Source organism: Panicum virgatum, chromosome 3K (assembly GCF_016808335.1).
Source record: "Panicum virgatum strain AP13 chromosome 3K, P.virgatum_v5, whole genome shotgun sequence".
In the NCBI taxonomy this organism is placed as follows: Eukaryota; Viridiplantae; Streptophyta; class Magnoliopsida; order Poales; family Poaceae; genus Panicum; species Panicum virgatum.
This window is the reverse complement of record NC_053138.1, coordinates 16,869,398-16,892,703: the sequence shown is the minus strand read 5'-3', so window position 1 is coordinate 16,892,703 and position 23,306 is coordinate 16,869,398. Positions and strand designations below refer to the sequence as shown.

Below are 23,306 nucleotides of genomic sequence, written 5' to 3'. Positions count from 1 at the left end.
TCCATAGGAATCATGAGTAATTCTATAGAAGTCACCGTAATGAACTTGAAATGCCACTTTGCTCTACATATCTGGCCATACAAAGACTTCATTTTAATTAACCTAATATCTACAAATATACTATGGCTTCAATTATAACCACTAATCCGAACCCTAAGTGCTTACAATAATAAAAAATACTAATCATAAAATTAAACATACAAAAAATCTGGAATGACAAAGTTGAGAAATATTGGTTACCTGTGGTTCGGATCCAAAATCCGGCAGGGCTTCGTCGGTGGAATTACCTCACTCACCCTCCCTCTCCCCTCTCTGGATCTCGTGGGCAGAAAATGAGGGCGCAGGGGAAGGGCCGGAGTTTTATATTAGTGGTGGGAGCCTGCCGCCCCCTCTGCCGCCAACTGGTGGGGCGGCAGGGGGCCTGCCGCCCGACAGGGGGGCGGCAGGCTCCCTCCAAGGACCATTGCGCAAAATTTTTTTTATTTACATATAGGTCCCTACCGCCCCCCTGCCGGGCGGCAGGGGTATAGAACTGTAAAACCTAAAACCAAAAATATATTTCTGTAAATTTTTTTTTGAAAACTACAAAAATAAAAAAGACGCGCTGAGCCGTGCGCCTCGACGGGCTGCTCGCCCCGCTCGAGCGCTCAGGGGAGCGCAGTGCTCCGCCGACCGCCGTCGCCGGCAGCTGTCGAACAAGCGAAGCTGCTCGCCGATCTTCCACGCACCGCTGCACGCGCACTGCACACCGCGGCGCCACACGTGCTCGCGGAACGAAAAGAACCAGCGCACTAGAAGAAGCAAGAAAAGGTAATGCCAAGAATAAGCCCGAAAATTGAAACACAAAATAGTCACTCAAATCACAATGAAACTAAATAAAACTTGAACCATCAATGCGCAAACTCAAAAATTAATATCCAAAAAAAAGTTGGCGAAAAGATGAATATAGCTCCTGAATCAAAAATCGCATGAAAAATATCCAAAAATAGTGGAAAACGAAAAACGCTGGTGCACAAGATTGAACACGAATTTGATATTTCGATTACTCCATGAGATCTGGTTACAAGCTACTCCCTCCATTTTAAATTACTAGGTCATTTGATTTTTTAATCTCAAGTTTAACTACTCGTCTTATTTAAAAAATTTGTGCAAACATAGTCAAATTTAAGTCATTCTCGAAGAACCTTTATTGATAAAGTAAGCCACAACAAAAGAAGTAATATTTGTACAAATTTTTGAATAAAATAAGTAGTTAAACTTGGAGTCAAAAAAGTTAAACGAACTATAAATTGGAACGGAGGGAGTACTTGTGACATCCCGGAAAATTTAACAGATAAACCACTCGCTAAATTATTTTTTTCAAAATTATTTTCATTGTTGAGCTCACTAACCCTAAACCCTAATTTTTCTGCCGACCGTTCCCTCCCTCTTTTTCCTCGCCGCCGTCCCATCCCGCGCCGCCCGGCCGCCTGTCGGCCACGCGCGACCGCTCACCGCGGTCGGCGCCGACGCATCTCTCCCTTTCTCTCTTTCCTCCCCTCTCCTTTTTCTTTTTTTTCTTTTTCCCTTTTTCCCATATTTTCTTTTCTCCATTTTCCTTTTTCCTTCCCCTCCTTCTTTCTTTCCCTCTCTCCCCTCCCGCGCACTGCGGCCTGCTCGCCGCCCCGACCCCGCCCAGGCCGGCCACGCCTCGGCCGCCCGTGCGCCGCCTCACCCACACGCGCAGCCCGGCCTGGCTCCCCCTGCCCCCTCCCGCGCACTGTAGAGCGGCCAGCTCGCCACGCCGCCCCTGGCCGGCCGCGCGCGCGCGCACGCACACGGTGCTCGGTGCGCCGAACTGCGACGCCACGACACGGCCGCTCGCCCACGCGCGTGCGCACGCGCCACACGACGCGCACCGCCCGCCGTGCCCCTCGCCGCTTGCGGCTCGACGCCGGCCTCTGCTCCCGGCCCCGCCCACGTGCGCCGCCCCTGTGCATGCCCACGCGCGACACTGCTCGCCGCGCCTCCCGCTGTCAACCGCAGTACCGCTGGCCTGCTCGCCACTGCTGCCGCTCGCGCCCCATCACCCCTGCGCCGCCTCACCGCCCGTGCGCCGCTCCGCGACGAGCGAACGCGGCCGAATGCCATTAAGGCTCGCCGCACCGCTCGCGGGCCGCCACTACCTACTCTTCCCCTTCCCCGCCTCGCCACCGCCTCTCCCTGCCTATAAAAGGAGACCTCGGTGTCGCTCTAGCCCCCACAACTCCGGCCGCCACCACCAGCGCCCTCTCACTGCCCGCAGCGCAGCCACCAAGAGCCGCCGTGGCCGCCGCCGCCCGTACCCGTCGCCCCACCTCCCTGCTCCACCATGGCCCGAGCTAGGTAGGGGAATAGGACCCCCACCTCCTCCTCTCTCTTTTCCCCCTCCTCCTGAAGTACCATCGAGCCCAGGGCGCCGGCCCAGCGCCACCCACTGCCGCCGGCCGTCGTGGCTAGGCCACCTCGGGCCGCCTTTGGCCGAGCCGAGGCCGGGGATCGGACCCTCCCTCCTCCCTCGCTCTTTTCCCTCACTCCAGAGCCGCTCCCGAGCCCCAGGCCACCGGCCAGGCCGTTGCCGGCGAGCCGCCTCCCCCTCCCCTGTTTCCCAGCGAAGGGAAAGGGAGAAGAAAGGCAGTTTTGCCTTTAGGCCCCCGCCCTTCTTCCTATTTCTTTAAGAGTCCTCCCACCTCTCTAGTTCATTTACAAAAGAACCCTTTCCTATTTTTCTTATTCGCAAATAAACCCTTCCACCATAAACTTAATTCCAAAGATGCCCATGCACTTTTCCAGAGTGATCCCGATGTTTTCTTAAATTACAACCAAGCCCTTGCCCCTCAGAAACAATTACAAAAAGGCCCTTGAACCCCCGCTCGATCCCTAAACCTCTATGTAACCTATCATTTCACGCGCCAAACGACCCCCGATTGACCTAAAACTTTATCACGCCAATCCTAACATAGTGTTGGCCATGCCATTAGGAAACCGCCCTAAAATATTACCCCTATCACCATATCTTAATTATTTCCGATTCGAGCTCAACGATAAAAACTTTTATTTCTTTTTCTTGATTGTGTGTTTGTTTGTATATGCCGTAGATCAAGGTGTGAACGAAGGAGAGCCTATAGACGAGCAGTACTGCGAGCAAGCGAATGAGGATCAGTTCTGCGACCCTGAGCCCGAAGGACAGCACCTCGATCAGGACTTCCCGGAAGGCTTTGAAGACGGCAAGTTCAATCCCATCCTTTGATGCATGTTTTGTCCTAGTTTTTATAAACACAACCTATTGGCCTATTTTACAAAATTGCATATGTTTTGCCTGCTGAAAACACGGTTGGATAGCCACCCTTTGATTTGTTATAACCATTCCTTGACCACCTAGATTAATGTCTGAATGTGTTTTGTTTGGATGCTAATCGCTGCTAGAATGCTTAGGATCTTATACACAATGCAACTTGTTTTATAAAGAAAAGGTGTGTGTGTGGGAAGGGATAAAAGTGGAATTTTCGAAAGATAAGTTTAGACGGGATGGATGTCATTTCTGTGTGATTTGCTGATTGGTGTGCTTGTGCCTGTGTGGCAGAGCAAGGAAGGGAGATATCCATCTTGTCACAACTAAGGACCGAGCTGGTGTGTCATCTCACCTAACTCCACTATCGTGCAAACCACTCGACCGTTGAATGGGCAACGGCTTAGCATAAACCCCACTAGTTAGTCTGATAGCCATCAGGAAAGCTGAGAGCAACGGGTGATCAAGGAGAAGGGATTAGCTCTGTGTGACTTATGCCCCGGTTATAAACTCTGTGATAGGTCAATGACTCCTTGGTGCATCCCGTGATGGCTAGTCAGGTCTAGCTAAGGTGGGTAATGGCTTTATTGGGATCTGCACCAACACTAAGGTGATCGAGTTACGGTACCCCACTTGTGGGTAAAGTTGCACACCTCTGCAGAGTTAAGAATCTATTCAAATAGCCGTGCCCACGGTACTGGGCGAGTTACGGTGTGGTCACATAACTAGTGTTTATTTTGGGATGGGTTGGCGTGAGTTGTTTTGGAAATGTGTCCGGCAGTTGTGCTGTGTGCTACGGCGGATGAGGAGTCCGGTAGCAGCTTAAACCTTGGATCCTGTGTGGATCAACCCTTTGTGTTACTCGGAACAAGAAAACTGCTTGTGGAAATGCTTGCTTTCAAATGAACCCTTGCATAAAATACTGTTTTCTGCAAATTAAACCATAGCCTTATCCTTGATTTACCCTGTGCATTATATTCTGTTTATTCCCCCTCCGTGGGTGTGGTTGGACTTGCTGAGTACGTTCGTACTCACCCCATTTCTTAATTTTTTAGAGGAAGATCCAGACTTTGTTCCAGAAGACGTCGAGTAGGGTACCGTCCTGCACCCAGCCTTGCCTGTGGATTAGGGTCACCCGCAGGAGGTTTTGCATGGCGCAAGACTCTGATGACCCTCTTTTTATAATTAATATCATTGTGTGGGTGTGGGTTGTAATCCTCGCGATAGTGGCGCTCCTCTGCCCATTACCGCGTAGAGTTGTAATGTGATGAACCATCTGATATAATAAATGTGTCATCATCCTCCTGGAACTGATATTTGTATCACATTTAAGTCTTCTCTTATGAGGGGACGCTTCAGTACTCTTGAGCGCACACAAAGCTAAGATGACAAAAAGATCAAATCAATGATCCACTCTCTCTCCCTCTCTCTAATCGTAACCCAAACTATCACACACACATATGAGAGGACCACCAGGTTGCTTACACAGATCTTCCACATATATATAGGCACCTAACGAATGACTAAAGTGCCCTTACATGAAGCATACAACCCAAATACTCCTAAGGGGTAAAACCGTCAAATTTTTTACTGGACCACTGGGGACACACCGCCTTTACGACTTCTCATCGCCTTGGCGCAAGCTTCGCGATGATGCCACGTGCCCTCCGCAACCGTCATCTGGCGCATCGAACACGCCCGCGATTTTGAGGCCCGAACCAGCAAACCTGCTGCCGCCCGGTTTTGAGGCCCGAACTAGTAAACATGTCGCCACTCGATTTTGAGGCCCAAACCGGTAAACCTGCCATTTCTAATGTTAGCACATATCCGGCCTCCGCCCGGCTTCGACACCCTCAAGTCTTTCCCGCTCTCGCCGTACGGGCAGCCTACTCGAACTTGCCATCATCTTCCTCCTTGTCTCGACCGACGCCATCTTCATCAGATCCATGTACTCTTGATTTTCCGTGCACCAAGTGGACTGTTGATGACTCTGCCCGGACTCCTCAAACCTACTTGCTTTCACCCTTCACCGCCCTTCCATTAGCATGAACCTTTCGATTGACTTCACTGCATACCGTCGATCACCACGTCGCAATCTACGCCTGCACATCACGAGTCAAGAGATACATCAAATCTATACAACATTGTCAATTACTGCAGGGGAATAATGTAGCTATACAATTACTCCAACATTGTCAATCTACACAAATGCAGCTATTTGGAGTCAAGTGATCTCTCTCTTTGAAGGTTGTGCAAACAAAGCATCTTGTGAATAGGAAACAAAAGGCAAATGCAGCTATTTGTGCCTAAACTTCTTTGGAGTTTTGCAATGGCAGGCTGACAAAGAGCTTTACACATAAAGATTGCCAAGAAGCTATACCTTTTGACTCAGTGAATGAATCACTAAAGGAGGTATCACCAGCTTCAGTTATTATTGATAGGTTGTTTTCCTCATCATTATTGGGAAAGAGACAACCTATAATGATAGATGAGGTAACAGAGGAGGTAAACCCGGGAGCCATTGTCTTGTGGAACGCTAGTATGGCTGGGATAGCTACCAAGACGGGCAAAACTGAGAAGCACAAAGGTGTGATGGATACAAACCTGACCGGCGCTCATGGTGAGCCCCGCCAGGAGCAATGAGTTGCCTCAGTTGGAACTGTCGGGGGGCGGGGGACCCCCGGACAGTTCGTGAACTAGAAGCCTTAGTTAAGGCTAATTCCCCCAAAATTATTTTTCTTGCAGAAACTAGACAACGTGGTGCTCGACTAGGTCATCTTCGTTGGAGGCTGGGTCTAAAGAACTTTGTAGCAGTGGACAGTGTCGGAAAGAGTGGTGGCCTTGCCGTATTTTGGCATGAATCAGTGGATGTAACACTAAAGAGATATTCCCAGCGAATAATGGATCTGGAGGTGAAGTTATTTCAAGAAGCACCTACATGGAGACTTACCTTTGTGTATGGTGAGCCAAGAGTAAAGGACAGGAAGCATATGTGGGAATTGTTAATGCGACTAAAAAAACTTTCTAATTTACCTTGGTTGGTGATGGGAGATTTTAATGAAGCTATGTGGGCTTTTGAACATTTCTCTACAACTTGCAGGGGCGAGCAACAAATGGCCAATTTTCGGGAGGCACTCAATGTTTGTGAGCTAACTGACTTGGGCTTTACATGCACTCCATATACTTATAGCAATAAACGAGAAGGGAGACAGAATGTTAAAGTTCGTTTGGATAGGGCGATGGCAGATAATGCTTGGAGGGACATATTTGGTGAGGCCCAGCTAAAACATCTTGTTTCTTGCCGATCAGATCATTTCCCAATTTTGTTACAGTTCGAGCAAGAAGTAAGGGTTTTAAGCAAAAACAGACCAGCAAGATATGAAATCATGTGGGAGTGAGACAAAACCCTTCCAGATGTCATACAAGAGGCTTGGTTGCACTCTTCATGTGGTGGAAATCTGGGTCAGATTGCTTTGACACTCAAGAATGTTATGGCAAAGCTTCAAAGATGGAGCAGGGATAAGTTTGGTTCAGTAAATAAGGAGCTTGGTACTCTTAGAAAGAAACTTGAAGATGAGTGTCTTAAAGGTGATTCGGTTGATCAAAAAGTTCTACGTCATCTAACGGAGCGCATGGATGAGCTTCTTTATAGGGAGGAAACGATGTGGATGCAACGTTCCCGAGTGAGCTGGCTGCAGGAAGGAGATCATAACACAAATTTTTTTCATAGAAAGGCAGTTTGGTGAGCCTGGAAAAATAAAATAAAGAAGCTCAAACGGACTGATGGGAGTCTCTACACAGATCATGGGGAGATGGGTGAGCTCACCACTAGTTTCTTTATTGAGCTGTACTCTTCAGATCAAAATATTGATCCTCATATCATACTGAACCTTATAGTAAAGACTTTACTAATGATGAGATAAGTGATGCTCTCTTTCAAATAGGACCGCTAAAGGCACCTGGTCCCGATGGCTTTCCTGCTCGTTTTTTTCAAAGGAACTGGGATGTGTTAAACGAGGATATAGTAATAGCTGTGTGAAACTTCTTCGATGAAGGAGTGATGCCAGATGGGGTGAACAACACTTCAATTATCCTTGTACCAAAGAAAGATGCCCCTGATGACTTGAAGGGTTTTAGGCCCATAAGCCTTTGCAATGTTATTTACAAAATTGTGGCAAAATGTTTGGTAAATCGTCTAAGACCCTTTTTACATGATCTCAGTGCCCCAACTCAAAGTGCTTCCATTCCAGGAAGGATGATAACAGACAATGCTCTTATTGCTATTGAATGCCTGCATGCCATTCAATCTGGTAACAAAAAAACTCGCAATTTTTGTGCTTATAAGCTTGATCTCTCAAAAGCCTATGACAGGGTGGAGTGAAGTTATTTGGAAGGAGTAATGCGCAAGCTGGGCTTCTGCGATAAATGGGTTAATTGGATCATGCAATGTGTTACCACTGTCACATATCAAGTAAATCCAAATGGTGCCTTACAGACATCCTTTAAGCCAACACGTGGTTGTAACGTCCCGCCTCCCCGAAGTCGGGCCCGCTTACATCTGGCAGCTTAATTAGGATATAGACTGCCCTCACAGATCAACACATGTCTTTTCTGCATATTTTGTCCTCACTCGTGCGCATCCGGGAATAACTTCCTGGTCGGTCACCCATCCCAAATTGCTCCGGGCCAAGCACGCTTAACCTCGGAGTTCTTTGGAGACCAGCTTCCAGAAAAGAAGATGCAATTTGTTGGTATGAGTATCCTATTAATCCTATTAAGCCTTGGGCCGGGGTTTCACACTCTTGGCCACGTCCCGTACGTCCAGTGCCAACGGCCCATGTGCCACGTCCGTGCGCCAGTGCCAATGGTCCTTATGCCACGTCTATGCGTCCAGTGCCAACGGCGCATTCCAGATGCCCGCGCACTGACCTGCCACGCGTCCGTCCACATGCCGGTGCCATCTGTGCCCCCACGCGCCCGTGCTCATGCCCGCGCACTTACGCCTGTACGTGCCCGTGAAACTGCGAGAGTCGGCTCTGTATATACCATAGTTGGGTAAGTCTTGTTGAGTATTAGTATACTCAGGGTTGTTGTTGTAACCCTCCTGAGCAAGTTGTGTCCCCGCTGACTTCGAGGAGGTATGTGCGTTCTGGATTGGACAACCACTTCCTCTTGGGTGGACCGTCGAGTGGGTCCCATCTTCTCCGTGAAGTTCGGGCCAGTTGGGTGGACCGTCGAGTGGGTCCCATCGTGGGCAAGATGTGAGGCTCACTTTTATCGTCGTTCGTAGTACTTTACTGTATTTTGAACTCTGTTTTAAACTTCCGCTGTGTGTTGAGCTCTGTAGTTTGTATTCAAAACCTTTATGTAAAACCCGTGTTTTAAATTAATTTGAGAATCTCTGTATGCTTGTATCCCCTGTGCTCGTCTTCGTGCGACACTTCTAGTGCAAATGTGATCCTGGAGTACAGTAGTTTAATCGGGAATTACCCGACGGACTGCCGGATTACACCGTTTTAAGTGCGTGGTAACTTGATTATTCATTAAAATGATAATTAGCGCACTTAAGCTGGTTTAATTTGGGCGGATCTGCTACAGCAGCCTTCGCCAAGGTGATCCTTTGTCACCCTATTTATTTTTGTTTGTGGCTGATAGTCTATCTACATTACTGAGCAAGGCTACAAAATCTCTACAAGTGCAAGCCTTAAGCATTTGTCGCCGTGCGCCTCCTATATCACACCTCTTGTTTGTAGATGATAGTCTATTATTTTTTAAGGCTGATGCAGAGCAAGCAAGGCGCATAAAAAAACATTCTGCAATTGTATTGTACATGCACTGGTCAGTTAATCAATCCCCAAAAATGCTATGTTATGTTTGGAACTCTATGCTCCTATGAGGCCAAGGATTCTGTCCGAGGTGCGCTACAAATTGAGAAAGAGGCTTTTGATGAGAAATATCTTGGATTGCCCACTCCAGAGGGTAGAATGAAGAAGGATAAGTTCCAACCAATTAAAGCACGTTTTGGTAAAAGGTTTTTGTAAAAGATTCGCTGATAGGAGCGACAAAAATCTATCAATGGCAGGAAAGGAAGTTTTGATAAAATCAGTTGCACAAGCCCTTGCCACATATATGATGGGAGCCTTTAAGCTGCCTAATGGTCTCTGTGATGATCTTACAAAAATAATTAGATATTATTGGTGGGGTGCAGAAGATAGGAAAAAGAAGACTCACTGGGTTTCTTGGAATAATTTGGTGCAACCCAGATGCAGAGGTGGGATGGGATTTAGGGACTTTCTACTTTTTAACCAAGCTTTGTTGGCACGGCAGGCTTGGCGATTATTATTTTACTCGGATAGTCTCTGTTCTAGACTCCTAAAAGCTAAATATTTTCCTAATGTGGAATTGCTTGATACAGTTTTCACAGGTAATGCATCCAATACATGGCGCTCGATTGAGTATGGTATTGAATTATTGAAAAAGGGCATAATTTGGCGTGTTGGGAATGGCAAGAATTTTCGTATTTGGCGTGATAACTGGATTCCAAGATACTTCTATTTGAGACCGATCACAAGAAGAAGACCATCAAGGCTTAAATGGGTGGCTGATCTCATTGTTGAAAACTGAATGGAATGGAAGATTGACATTCTACAACAATTTTTTGTTCCTGCTGATGTTGAAGAGATTCTGAAAATTAAGCTCTCTTATAGGACTGAAGATATTATAGCCTGGCACTTTGAGCGTTCGGGCATTTTTTCAGTCAAAAGTGCTTACAAACTTGCACTGAATCTGGACACTCTTGAGACTTATGCTTCGAGCAGTGAGAACAAAAACCGAAGATGCTTATGGCAGCATATATGGAAAGCAGATATTCCACCCAAAGTAAAAATCTTTGCATGGCGCCTGGCAAGAAACGCTCTCCCAACTAATGTAAATAAGAAGGCTAGGAATATCCTGAAAGATGATTGTCGGTGTCCGGACCCGAGGGTCCGGATCCCAACTAGTAAATGCTGCGTGTTTCCTCGTCCCAGATGATGATGCAAGAGGCAACACAGTAACGCACGGTTTATCCTGGTTCCGGCCGTGGGGCCGTACGTCCAGCAAAGGAGGGTGTGCGAGGGCACTGTATTATCTTACACCCGGAGTGCTTGTAGTAGGGGCAAGTGAGGCGAGAGAGGGAGGGAAGCTCCCAAGTCTCTGCTAGAAGTGGAGTCGGTTGAGATGAGTACTTAGTAGTCGTGGAACGTTCTCTCGGAAGAGAGAAGCCAGAGAGCGAGCGACCAGTCCTAGATCAGAGAGATCAGCTAGCCCCCGCTAAAGGAAGCCCACCTCCTCCTTTTATAGTTGTAAGGAGGGGCGGTGTACATGAGTGGGAGCACGGAAGTCGTCGTTTTCCCCTAAATTGCGGGGGTACAGTGGTCGGACACTATAGGAAGTATACTGTGGGAAGGCGGCGCGCGTCGCAGTCATCCTAGATACCGTCCTTGGTCCTGTGAAGATTGCGGCGGTCGTCCTGCCAGCCCCCGCAGGCGGCGTAGTCATTGCCGGTGCATGGTACTTGGCGCGGTGGCATTTGGTGGCGCGCGACGGCCCAGGACCCCCTGGTCGGAGTGCGGGTGTGCATACCAGAAGGTCCAGGGGACGCGTGGAGGGCCCGGACTCCTAAAGGGGGGAGGTCCAGGACTCCGTCCATGTGATCTGAGCGCCCCTCTTGGTCGGACACGTGTTGTCGCCGGACCCTTTCCCCAGTGGGAGGCGGGTTCGGATGGTCGGCGGGAGCAGTACCGACCCTGCCTTGTCTCGCGTCGCAGGTCCCAAGGCGCTGCTACATCATCCGGGATGGCGGAGTGGACACCAGAGTCAGCGGATGGGACCCCGGTCACATCTACTGTGGGAGTGGCAGCCTGACACCGCCCGTCCTCTGAGCCATGGTGGAGTGGCTGGCTTTTAATGCTTTCGTACGGCGAGCGGTTGGGCGGTGGGGCTGTTTGTCCCTTGCGCCGAGGGGTGGCCTCGAGCGAGGCGGAAATTAGTCACCTGCTCGAGGGTAGATCCGCTACCCTCAAGCGAGGCGGAGATCGGTCACCTGCTCGAGGGTAGATCCGCTACCCTCGAGCGAGGCGGAGATTGGTCACCTGCTCGAGGGTAGATCCGCTACCCTCAAGCGAGGCGAAGATCGGTCACCTGCTCGAGGGTAGATCCGCTACCCTCCAGCGAGGCGGAGATCGGTCACCTGCTCGAGGGTAGATCCGCTACCCTCGAGCGAGGCGGAGATTGGTCACCTGCTCGAGGGTAGATCCGCTACCCTCTAGCGAGGCGGAGATCGGTCACCTGCTCGAGGGTAGATCCGCTACCCTCGAGCGAGGCGGAGATTGGTCACCTGCTCGAGGGTAGAACTGCTACCCTCAAGTGAGGCGGAGATCGGTCACCTGCTCGAGGGTAGATCCGCTACCCTCAAGCGAGGCGGAGATCAGTCACCTGCTCGAGGGTAGATCCGCTACCCTCGAGCGAGGCGGAGATTGCCCAGCGGGCCTGAGAGGGACCCTCGTGCGAGGCGGAGATCGTTCTGCAGGTTCGAGGGGGATGTGAATGGGCCGTACGCTAGGCTTCTTTGAGTCCTTTCCTTTCCTCTGAATGAAAAACAGGCCGTGGGCCTTCGTGGGCTTAGCCGTCTTATCAGGTGTTTGTGTTTTTAAAAGTGGTCTTAGTACCCCAATTAGGGTGTCCCTAATTGTGGTACCCGACAGTAGCCCCCGAGGCTTTGGTCGAGTTATGGGATTCGGCCAAAGAGTAATTCGGCGATTTCTCCCTTGACGTGTTTAGTCAAAGTCGTGCACCTACTGGGCGCACTTGAGCGTGGGCCCGGCGGGTGTGACAACTCGTCGATCGGAATAGTCCGCCTGCGAGGAGGGTAGTTCGAGGCGTGTGCCCTTTTATTTGTTTGTTTAAAGGACAAGATGTGTCCGCGCGCTGAGGGGGGCCAGGGCGACGGTGGCGCCTGCTGCTTGGCAGCTGGTGCTTTCATCGCGCTGTCCCGCACGTAGGGTTTTGGCCCCGGCGTCCATGGTTGCTTTGCGGCGCGTCGTTCGAGGGCAGCCGGCCAAAGCCGATGCTGCACCGCTTAGCGTCCAGGGGCTCAGCGCCGCTTTATTTCGTTCGGTCGTGTCTCGGCGCGGTGACCAAGGACATCCTTTGCTCGTGGAGCGCCGCGTCGTCACGGGCGACACAAGCCTCCGCTTTCTGACAAGCTTGAAGCTTTGTGTCCGGCGCCGCTATAAATAGGGGTCGTGGGGTTCCCTTTCCTCTTCAACCTCCCCCCTCATCTTTCCAGCATTGCCCAATTCTTGTAATGTTTCCTTTGCCTTTTTGTGGCCGACCCCCATATGGGGTGGCCTGGCTTTTTTAGGCTTTTGGCTCTAGAAGAATGCTTGCGAGCGGTAGGGGAAGACTGGAGTGGGCATGCGCTCCATCCCTCAGGTCAAGTGGGATCAGCAGAAGAGCATTGGGCCCATGGGGTCCTGCTCCTGTGATGTCCCCTAGCCTGAAGGGTGGCGGAGACGCCTGACTGTGGCGCTGGCGCCAGGTCAGGCTGCCTTTTTTCGCATCGTGCCCCCCGGCGACAAGGTTGCTCTCGGGGAGATGGTGCGGAGGGCGCTGTCCGCTAGCTCGTCCCCCCGCGTGGTCTTCGGTGGAGGAGACGCTAGAAGAAGGCTTGCGAGGAAAGTATCCTGCCGGACCCGTGCGGTCTGCGGGCTGTTCCTCGCATCCCTAGCAGCCTGGCCATTGCATCAGCCAGGGGCTCGGTGCCTTTCTTCGTCACTCGTTCCTCCCCAAGATAGGGAAAATTGCCACGTAAGTGGCAATGTGTTTGTATCTTTCGATGGCTTCGCGCCGGTAACCGTTTGTAATCTTTATCTGTATTTGAGCAATAAAGTCCCCTTTCCCCTCTATGGGGAGGCTGATCGAGGGTATAGGGGAGAACAGAGAGTTACGACCCTCGAATATGTGTGAAGTCTCCTCCGCGGGGGCGCGTCAGTGCACCCGCGGGTGTAGCCCCCGAGGCCTTGGATGAGAGTTTGTGCTCGTCCAAGGGCTATAAACATTGCCCCACTGGGTAGTTTTACTAGGGTGGCCGTCCAGCGTCTTTTTCGGCCGGCATCGGCACTCTTTCAGCCGGCCTCGGCGTTCTCAGTGCAGGTACAATGGCCCAGCATTCAGCTTAACCATCAGGAGGGCGTACGTCTACAGCGGAGGGTTTGGTTAGACACGTGGAGCTTCACAATTGATGGTTGTCGGCTTATTCGAGGGTGCGGTTTGAACCGTGGTGTGCGAGGAGCCCCTCGAGCCCAAGCCCGTATGAAGGCGTTCAGGGGAACCCTCGACTTCGATTACGACCCTCGTCGCCCTTCCGCAGGGAGGAGGGGAGAAGCGCACCATGCTACCCATGCCCGGGCCGCGAGCTATGGCTGCTTCAGTGAGCTATTGAGCAGATTGTTCAAGCGGACGTCCGTGCCCCATTCGATAGGGGTCGGCTCGTGGTCCATAGACACGTCTCGTAAAGCGCTCGCAAGGGTTCGCTAGGCGGGGCTCGAACCCATTCGGTAGGGTTCGAGGGCTCGATGCTCTCCCTCGATGGGATCCCCCTTCTAGGCACCCTCGACCGGCCTTGAACACTGCGTAGGATGTCTCGAACTTCGCGTTCGAGGGTAGCTTGTACGGCACATCCTTGCAGTTCCTGACTCTGGCGATCTGAGGCGCCTGTCGAACCCCCGAAGGGCCAGGCTTCGAACCCCTGATCCGTAAGGCCTCGGAATGCGATTCCTTCGAGGGTAAAGGGACCCCTGAAGGAATATTCCGTCTTGATTTGAAACGACGCCGAGTCGCGAGTCACGCGCGCGGGTCTCCCGCTGGTGGTGGGCGACGTGGCCCGATTCGTGCGGTGCGGTGTGGGCGTGCCTTTTTAGGCGACAGCCTCGGGCAGACGAAGCGGCGTGGGCGGCGGCTGACGGATGGGATAACGCAACAGTCGCGCCGTGCCTGCCGGTTACCATGCCGTATTTATTGCTGCGTGTGCGCGTGGGAGACTCCGCGGTTGTGGGGCCCACCCGTCAGCGATAGCAAAATCTACCGCATTCAATGCGGTAGATATGGGCCGTGGCTGCGGATGCACCCCCCGTGGTGAATAAAGACGAAGAGAAAGGGGATGTTTTGGGTTCACCTGGCCGTTTGCCTCCATCCCGCTTCGCCTTCTCCGCCTCCGTTGCATCCTGAACCCGTAGCCAAGAGCGAGAAGGAGGAAGAAGGAGAAAGAGAGAGGAAGAGAGAGAGACTTAGCCATTTCGGAGCCTTCATTCCTGCATCCCCCTCGACTCGCAGAGATGGCCGACATCCAGGAGCCCTTGCCGTGGGGGAAGTCCTCCGCCACCGTTGCTGTTCTGGAGCAGCTGGTCGCCGATCGGCTGCTACCGCGGAACCCCGACACGGGGGCGCCGGTGTGGATTTCCCCGCACCCGGACGAGAGCGAGCCGAAGCCCCCGCAGGGCTACGTCGTAAGCTTCGTGCGCCTCCACGAGCGAGGCTTCGGCGTCCCCGTCAGCAGGTTCATGAGGGCCTTGTGCGAGTACTATGGAGTGGAGCTGCACAATTTTTGCCCCAACTCCATCTCGCAGGCGGCGGTCTTCGTCGCCATCTGCGAGGGGTACCTCGGCATCGACGTCCATTGGGACCTCTGGATCCATCTGTTCCGCGGTGAACTTTTCGTCGAGAACGCGCGGAACCAGCCGAGGCGGTTCGCGCGCGCCGGTGGCCTGACACTCCATGTCCGCCCGACCCGGAAGAACTTTTATATCTCAAGCAAGATGAGGACGAACAATGCTGGGTGGAGTCGAGGGTGGTTCTACCTTCGAAACTTCAGCGGCGCGATCCCGGCGTTTACCAACAAAGTTCTTCGGGAGCGACCGCCGAAGTGGGACTGGGGGGTGTCGCCCCCGGCGCAACAAGCCAAGCTCGAGGGCCTCACTGATGCGTTGGCACGTTTGGCGAGGAAGGGGTTGACAGCGGCGGCCATCATCGCGAACTTCCATCGGCAGAGGGTGATCCCTCTCGTGGAGAGGGCCCTGCCGATTTACCAGCTCACCCCCGGGAGCCAGGTGGAGGGCTCGAGGACGTCGAACAAGTTGCTCTCCCGCACCACCGCCGCCCGGAGGGCGAGGTATGTGGTAGCGGAGTTCCCTCAAAATCCCGAGGATCTCTGGAGGATCAAGATGCGCCCTGAGCTGGTGTATATTTCTCTGGTAAGTTTCATCTTCGAGTCCGGCGTGTGTTGTGTAGGTCTCTTCTCCTGACTCCCTCTCGGACGTGCTTTGCAGGGGTTGAGAAGCGGCATCTCGAAGCCCCCGGTCCCGGAACAACGCCTAATCAATCGCCTTCACGCGGAGAAGATGAAAAGGCGGAAGGACACAGCGGAGGCCAAGGCCGAGAGGAAGAGGAAAAGGAAGGCGGAGCACGACAAAGCGCGCAAGCTTGCTCGCGCGGAGGGGAAGCCGCAGCCCGCCACGCCTGAGTCCTCGGAAGAGGACGAGGAGGAGGCCTCGGATGCCGAGGACCATGCTCTAAGGGGCGACGGGGAAGGTGCGGGCGCGAGCCCCCCTCCATTCTACCTGTGGGACGAGGACGAGGGGGAGCCAGCGGCGGCGGAAGAGACAAGGGCCGTGGCCTCGGCGCGCCCAACCCTCGAGGGGGCGGAGCGGGAGTCATCCCCGCCTGCGGCCGGCGAGGAGACGCCCGCGCCCCAGGTGCTGATTCGCGGTGACGAGGCTGCGGCGGGCGAGGAGTCGTCCGTGCTGTTAGCCTCGAGCCACCAGGCCGACACGAGGGGGGCGCCCTCAGGGCAGTCTTCGAGGGGCGGTACGGTGGCTCGGGCCCGAAGAGGCGCCTTGAGGTAGCGGAGCATGAGTGCTCGATCTGGGTAAGTAATTTGGGTTTCGTTTTTGTTATGTGTTTGGTGGATTTCTTAATCCTGTTGTCCTCAACTCGCGTCTCTTGATTTCCAGCCCCGGGGCCGTCCCCAAAGATGCGGAGTAGCTTGCCCCGGCCAAGGCTCTCAAGACCGGGGCACGCAGCACGCCGCACATGGGGCCGCAGCCCCAGCCTGCTGTGGATCTCGAGGCGGCGGCTGCGACGCTACGGGAGGCCCTGGCTTGGGGGCCCGGGCGGCGCAGCAGGCTCAGGCACAGGAGGAGGGCGACGCCGGTCAGAGCGGTGCCGAAGCGGCCGCTTGGGCTGACGACGCCGAGGAGATCAGCCGAAGCGGTGCCGGTGGCGCCGCCCAGGCGGCCATTGAAGTTGAGGCCGGTCAGGCCGACGCGGCCAGTGCCGCCCGACCGGATGTGGAAGGAGAAACTGGAGGGGACGCGCGGGAGCGCCCTGCCGGTCAAGCGGAGGAGGATACCCTCGTCCACGAGCCCCCGAGGGCCGAGGGCGAGGGTGTCGCAGAGGAAGAAACGGCGCAAGAGGCGCCAGGGGCGGGAGGAGCCCCTATCTCGGAGACCGCCGAGGCCCGGGATGAGGGCACCGTCGCGGTGGTACCCGTGCCGACGGCGCAGGAGGGTGCGACGGCGGTGGTGGACCTGCCGGACAGCAGCGAGGAGTACGGGGACTCGATGGACATCGACTCCGCTGCTGCAGCAAGCGCCGCCGCGCACATCGCCGAGTTCGCGTCGGCCGGCGCGGGCATGCTCGAGGCGGGGACGTCCGAGGGGGGCCACCTTGGGGTGATTGTCCCGTCCGGGGTCCACTCAGAGTTCCTCCGCAAGGAGCAAGAGGAGGAGGAGGCCTGGAACAAACAGATGGGCGTGGGTCGGGAGATTTTGCAAGCCCTCGACCGCGCCTTCCAGCTCCACCAAAATGCGGACTACCAGGTCAGCCAGGTAAATACTGCCTCCCCGAAAATTGCTCAGATTCGGTTTTAGTTTTTACGCGTCTTCACCCATGTCCTCCCCCTTTGCAGCAGCTGAGGGAAATCTCGCGCGAAAAGAGCGCCGAGATGAACCGGTTGTACTCCCAGATGAGCCAGCTAGGGCAACACAACGCCGAGCTGGTGCTCAAAAATATCGACGCCAACACAAAAATGGTCGATCTGGGGGCGCGTCAGCAAGCGCTGGAGGAGGAGCTGGCGCGGGTTGCTGGTGAGCGGGACGTCCAGAGGTCGGCAGCGGAGCAGAAGGCCCAGGAGACCGAGGCGCAAGCTGCCGAGCTGCAGCGCCTTCGGATGGCGCTCGAGGAGAGAGCTCGCGAGGCGGAGGTGCAGAGCACTGAGCTGCAGCGCCTGAGCACGACGCTCGAGCAGCAGAAGGCCGAGCTCCTCCATAAAGAGGTGGCCGTGGTTGTGCTCACCGGGACCCTTCGGGAAAAGGGCGAGGTCCTCGAGGGGAAGGAGGTGGCCCTTCAGAACATGGGGGGCGCCCTTAGAGAGAAGGAAGCCTCCCTGTCCTCGCTCGAAGAGGCCGCCCAGACCCAGAGGGAGGAAGCGCAGAAGAACATCTCGGGTGAGTACCTTCGATTTTTCATCGATTTGTTTCTTTTCGTAGCTGATGTTGATTTCCTTTGCTCAGAGCTAAGGCAGAAGGTGGCGGACGAGATCGTGGCGAAGGAAGCAGTCCACACCGCGCTCACGGCGGCACAGATGGAGTTTGCTGAGCTGGAGCAGACCGCCGTGAGCATGTGTCAAGAGCTCGAGGGGGAGGGTGCCGTCTCGGGCAGTTCGGTGATCAGCCGCCTGCGCGCGCTAGGCGGTCGGGTTGCTGAGCACGCCAAGAGCACCTTCCGCCTCGGTGTCCTGCGGGCTCTTGCCGTAGCCTCGACGCATTACCTCATGGACCTCCAGAGGGTGTCGTCGGGGTACGTCGTTCCTGATGATGCTGACGCGGACGCCGCATCGGCCATCATGGATGAAGCCGACGCAGCCGCGGAGGAGTTCGCCACCGTCCTCGCCGAGAAGCTCAAGGCAGACATCCCTCCTATTGCCGAATTCGACGCCCCTGAAGACCCGCAAGGGGGGGATGGTAGCCTGCCGGAAAACTGGGCCTCAGAGCCCGTGTAAATAGATTAGTGTTTATGTCATAGTCGCGCTTTGTAATCGCATCCTATGAATATAAGAGATTTTATTTCGTAATTTGTATGTGTGGCCCGTCGAGGCCTTGTGTGTTCGAGCCTGTGTTTCTTTACTTTATTTCCGTGTTCTTGTATGCGACTTGGACGAACGTCTGCGAGGGGGTTCGTAGTCATGAGCAACGTAGGCGTACGGTGGTGAGGGGGGTGCCGTATCCCGGAGGCATAGGCGGCCCCACGACTCGGCCGGCCCCGTACCGTAGTTGCTTACGCCTCGCGCCGGTTTTTCCAAGGATACAAGAAGCTTAGGGTCATGACAGAAATATTTCGAAAAACATTGGCGACTTTTTGGGGACGTACGGGGGTTCCCCCCGTAGTAGCCCCCGAGGGAGGCTCGGCTTTGCCGAGGGTAAAGCCGAGCGTACCTCAGTGTTAGCGCACATCCTAGCCCTCGAGGGCACGGATGGTTCCCAAAAATAAACCAGTAAAGCATACTTTACTATTTCGGGAAACTGAGAATGCGAGTACGAACAATAGACAAATAGCTTGAAATGCTAAGGATAGAAGCGACGTAGCTGTTGTATATTCCAAGCGTTGGTGAGGACTTCGCCATTTTCGTTCGCCAGCTTGTACGTGCCGGGTTTGAGCACCTCGGCGATTATGTACGGTCCTTCCCATAGAGGTGAGAGCTTGTGGCGGCCCCTGTTGTCCTATCGAAGCCTCAGCACCAAGTCCCCTTCGTTGAGGTCTCGGCACCGGACCCTCTACGCTTGGTACCTTCGCAAAGACTGCTGGTAGCGCGCATAGTGGAGGAGCGCCGCGTCTCGAGCCTCATCCACTTGGTCCAGCGAGTCTTCGCGAGCTCGCTGGTTTTGTTGCTCTTGGTGTGCCTTGAGCCTCGGCGATCCGTACTCCAAGTCAGTGGGGAGTATGGCCTCGGCGCCATAGACGAGGAAGAACGGAGAAAAACCTGTGGCTCTGCTTGGGGTCGTCCTTAGGCTCCAGATGACCTAGGGTAGCTCTGTGTGCCACCTCCGGCTGAATTTGTTCAGCTTGTTGAAGATCCTCGGCTTTAGTTCTTGGAGGATCATGCCATTGGCACGCTCCACTTGCCCGTTCGTCTGTGGGTGTGCCACAGCCGACCAATCCACACGTATGTGGAAACTGTCGCAGAATGCCAAGAACTTCTTGCCTGTGAACTGGGTGCCGTTGTCGGTGATGATCGAGTTCGGGACCCCGAACCTGAAGACGATGTCGGTGAAGAATAGAACTGCTTGCTCGGATTTGATCTTGCCGATGGGTCGAGCCTCGATCCACTTGGAGAATTTGTCGACCGCCACCAGCAAGTGGGTGAAGCCCCCGGGCGCCATCTTCAGCGGACCGACGAGGTCTAGTCCCCACACGGCAAACGGCCATGTGATGGGGATGGTCTGCAGAGCATGGGCCGGGAGGTGTGTTTTTCGAGCGTAGAACTGGCAACCCTCGCAAGTCCGCACGACGTCAGTGGCGTCGGCGACCGCGGTGGGCCAGTAAAAACCTTGCCGAAACGCATTACCCACGAGGGTGCGTGGCACGACATGATGGCCGCAGATGCCGGCATGGATGTCGCGGATCAGCTCCTTGCCCTCGGGAACGGGGATGCATCGCTGCATAACGCCCGAGGGACTGCGCTTGTATAGCGCGCCGTCAATTAGGACGAAGGACTTGGCCCGCCTAGCGAGGCGCCGCGCCTAAGCACGGTTCGAGGGTAAGACCCCTCGAATGATCCAGTCAAAGTACTGGACGCGTCAGTCTCGCGAAGTGGGGGCCTCGTCGACTTCCATCGCTTCCTCCTCGTCCGCGAAGGTGGTCCCGAAGTCAGTATCCATGGCCTTGGCCTTGTCCGCCGGTGGGTTCCCGCTGGGGGACCCGGTGGACGAGGGGCCTGGTTCCGCCGGATCCATGAATTCGGCGGAGGGCTTGATGATGTCGCGAGCAAAGATGTTCAGGGGGACGGTGGTCTGCCCCGACGCAATCTTGGCTAATTCGTCGGCGTCCTCGTTGTACTTGCGCGGGACATGGTTGAGCTCAAGGCCGTCGAATTTGTCTTCGAGGCGGCGCACTACATTGCAGTACGCCTCCATCTTCGGGTCATGATAGCTAGACTCCTTCATGACTTGATCGACGACGAGTTGAGAGTCTCCACGTACGTCGAGGCGCTTGACGCCGAGTTCGATGGCGATGCGGAGGCCACTGAGGAGGGCCTCGTACTCTGCCATGTTGTTAGAGGTGGGGAAATGCAAATGTATCACGTACCACATGTGTTATCCGAGGGGAGAAATGAAGAGTAGGCCGGCTCCAGCGCCGGTTTTCATCACCGATCCGTCGAAATACACTGTCCCGCATTCGCCCTGGATTTGCGGTGGAGGTAGCTAAGTGTCCGTCCACTGCGGTCCTCTGCGGTCTGAGGCGGCTGCAAAGGCCTCCTCGGAGTCCTCTGCCTGCCCCGAGCCGCGTTGATTCGGTGGGACCGGATTCTTTCCCTTCCTCCCCCGCTTCTGTTTCTTGGCGGGGGCGTTGGGCTTGACGTTGCTACCCTCCGCGGGCGCATCGTCCTTACGCTTGCTCGATTTGTCGTCGAAGATGGCACCAACAGCCTCCTCGCCGGCGGCGTAGTTGGTGGTAGCATTGAACAACTCATTGGTGTTGACGGGTCAGCTTCTCGCAAGCTCATGCACCAGGTTTCGGCACGTCATACCCTCGAGGAAAGTGTTTATGACCTCGACATGGGTGACGCTGGGGAGCTCGGTGCACTGCTTGGAGAAGCGCCGCACGTAGTCACGTAGGGACTCGCGGGGCTTCTGGCGACACCCCTTGAGGTCCCAGGAATTCCCAGGGCGCCCGTACGTGCCCTGGAAGTTGCCCATGAAGATGTGGACCAAGTCGGCCCAGTTGTGGATCTGATCCGTAGGCAGGTGCTCGAGCCACGTTCGTGTGGCGTCAGCAAGATGAAGAGGGAGGTTGCAGATGATGACCGCGTCCTCCATTGCGCCGCCTAGCTGGCACACTAGGCGGTAGTCGTTGAGCCAGACTGCAGGATCAGTCTCGCCCGAGTACTTGACGAGGGTGTTGGGTTGTCGAAAGCCCGGGGGAAAAGGTGCAGTTCGAATCTCCTGGCTGAATACCCGGGTGCCCGGAGGCTCCGGGGACTCACCCCTGTCGTGCTCGGGGTCGAAGCGTCCACCCCGCCGAGGGATGTACATCCTGCCGTTGATGACGTTGCGGGCGTCGCCGTCGCCAGCGTGCCCGCGAGTATCACGAATTCGCTCCCTTACGGGAACTCTTCCGATGCGCTCGTGCACCGAGGGTGCCTTCGCACCGGGAGCTACGGCTGCCTTGCCCTTCCCTGTTGGGGGTGTGTGCACAGAAACCTCGCGGTCCTGGTGCGCAGTCCCCTCGGGCTGCTCCGGGGCTTTCGAGCGCATGCGAGACGCAGAACTCTCGGCCTGCTGCATGGCAGCCTGCTCGATGAGCTCCTGTGCCTCGCGGCGCAGGTTGCGGCCCGAAGGTGTCGATGGCTCGGGCATGGCTTGAAGTAGGTAGGCCGCAGCGACGAGCTTTTCGCCAGCCGTCTTCAGTTCCGGGGATTTGTCGACGTGGTCGTCGGCTAGGATCCGCTCCCGAGCGACGCATCCCGTCGCCTGGGCATGTGCACCACGCGCGGTCCGCTGCTGCTCGAGTGCGGCGCGCAGCTCCTGGGTTTGTTGACGCTGCTCGTCGAGCTTGGCTTGAAGCTCATTGAGCTGCGCTAACTGAACTTGTCGCGCCGCCGAGCTTGACGTGGAAGGGGCTGCAGGCGAAACCCCCGGCTAGTTTGCCTGCGCATCCGCCCTGCCGTCCGCGTAGTTGCTCGGGGCGTTGTCGTTTCGCTCATCCGCAAGGTCCGCCATGAAGCATTCCCGAGAAGGATCAAAATCCCCCTCGCTGGAGTCTTCGGAGCTGGTGAGGCAGTAGGCTGTCGCCAGCTGGAACGAGCGAAGAGCGTCGGGGTCGCGAACCCCAGAGCAGTCCTTGGCCTCCTTGGCCGTGAAGTTATTCATGAAGAAGTTGACGTCGTCGGCGATCGAGGTCGCCGTCTCGGGGTAGGATTCGTCAGGAGGCGACGCGACGAGGCTGCGGATCGACATAAGATGATGACCCGGCAGATCCTCACGCTCGATGAAGTTAGCGCCGATTGACGAGGCGTGGGCGGCAGCGTTGCGCATCCTGAAGGGGAAGGGCGACGCCGAAGTAGAGCCCCCCCCTGGGAGGCACTAGTGCCGCAGCGGGTGACGATGCCGGCGTAGATGACGCCGAGGCACGTGGCGACGAAGCGGTGGCCCCGTTGGCCGTGATGCTGAGTTGCGACATGCCAGCCTCGACCCACGCGGGGGAGTGGTCGGACACTGTAGGAAGTATACTGTGGGAAGGTGGCGCGCGTCGCAGTCATCCTAGATATCGTCCTTGGTCTTGTGAAGATTGCGACGGTCGTCCTGCCAGCCCCCGCAGGCGGCGTAGTCATTGCCGGTGCATGGTACTTGGCACGGTGACATTTGGTGGCGCGCGACGGCCCAGGACCCCCTGGTCGGAGTGCGGGTGTGCATACCAGAAGGTCCGGGGGACACGTGGAGGGCCCGGACTCCTAAAGGGGGGAGGTCCAGGACTCCGTCCATGTGATCTGAGCGCCCCTCTTGGTCGGACACGTGTTGTCGCCGGACCCTTTCCCCAGTGGGAGGCGGGTTCGGATGGTCGGCGGGAGCAGTACCGAGCCTGCCTTGTCCCGCGTCGCAGGTCCCAAGGCGCTGCTACAGCGTCCGGGATAGCAGAGTGGTCACCAGAGTCAGCGGATGGGACCCCGGTCACATCTACTGTGGGA

General features: G+C 55.2%; 1 protein-coding gene across 1 annotated transcript in view; it reads right to left on the bottom strand.

The window, feature by feature from the left end:
• Positions 1-2,271: 2,271 nt before the first annotated feature.
• Positions 2,272-23,306, bottom strand: part of LOC120700651 (translation initiation factor IF-2-like) — a 35,037-nt gene continuing 14,002 nt past the window's right edge. Inside the window, exon 5 of the mRNA XM_039984901.1 lies at positions 2,272-2,619. Within this exon, the coding sequence (XP_039840835.1) occupies positions 2,272-2,619 (348 nt within the window). The remainder of the gene's footprint in view (positions 2,620-23,306) is intronic.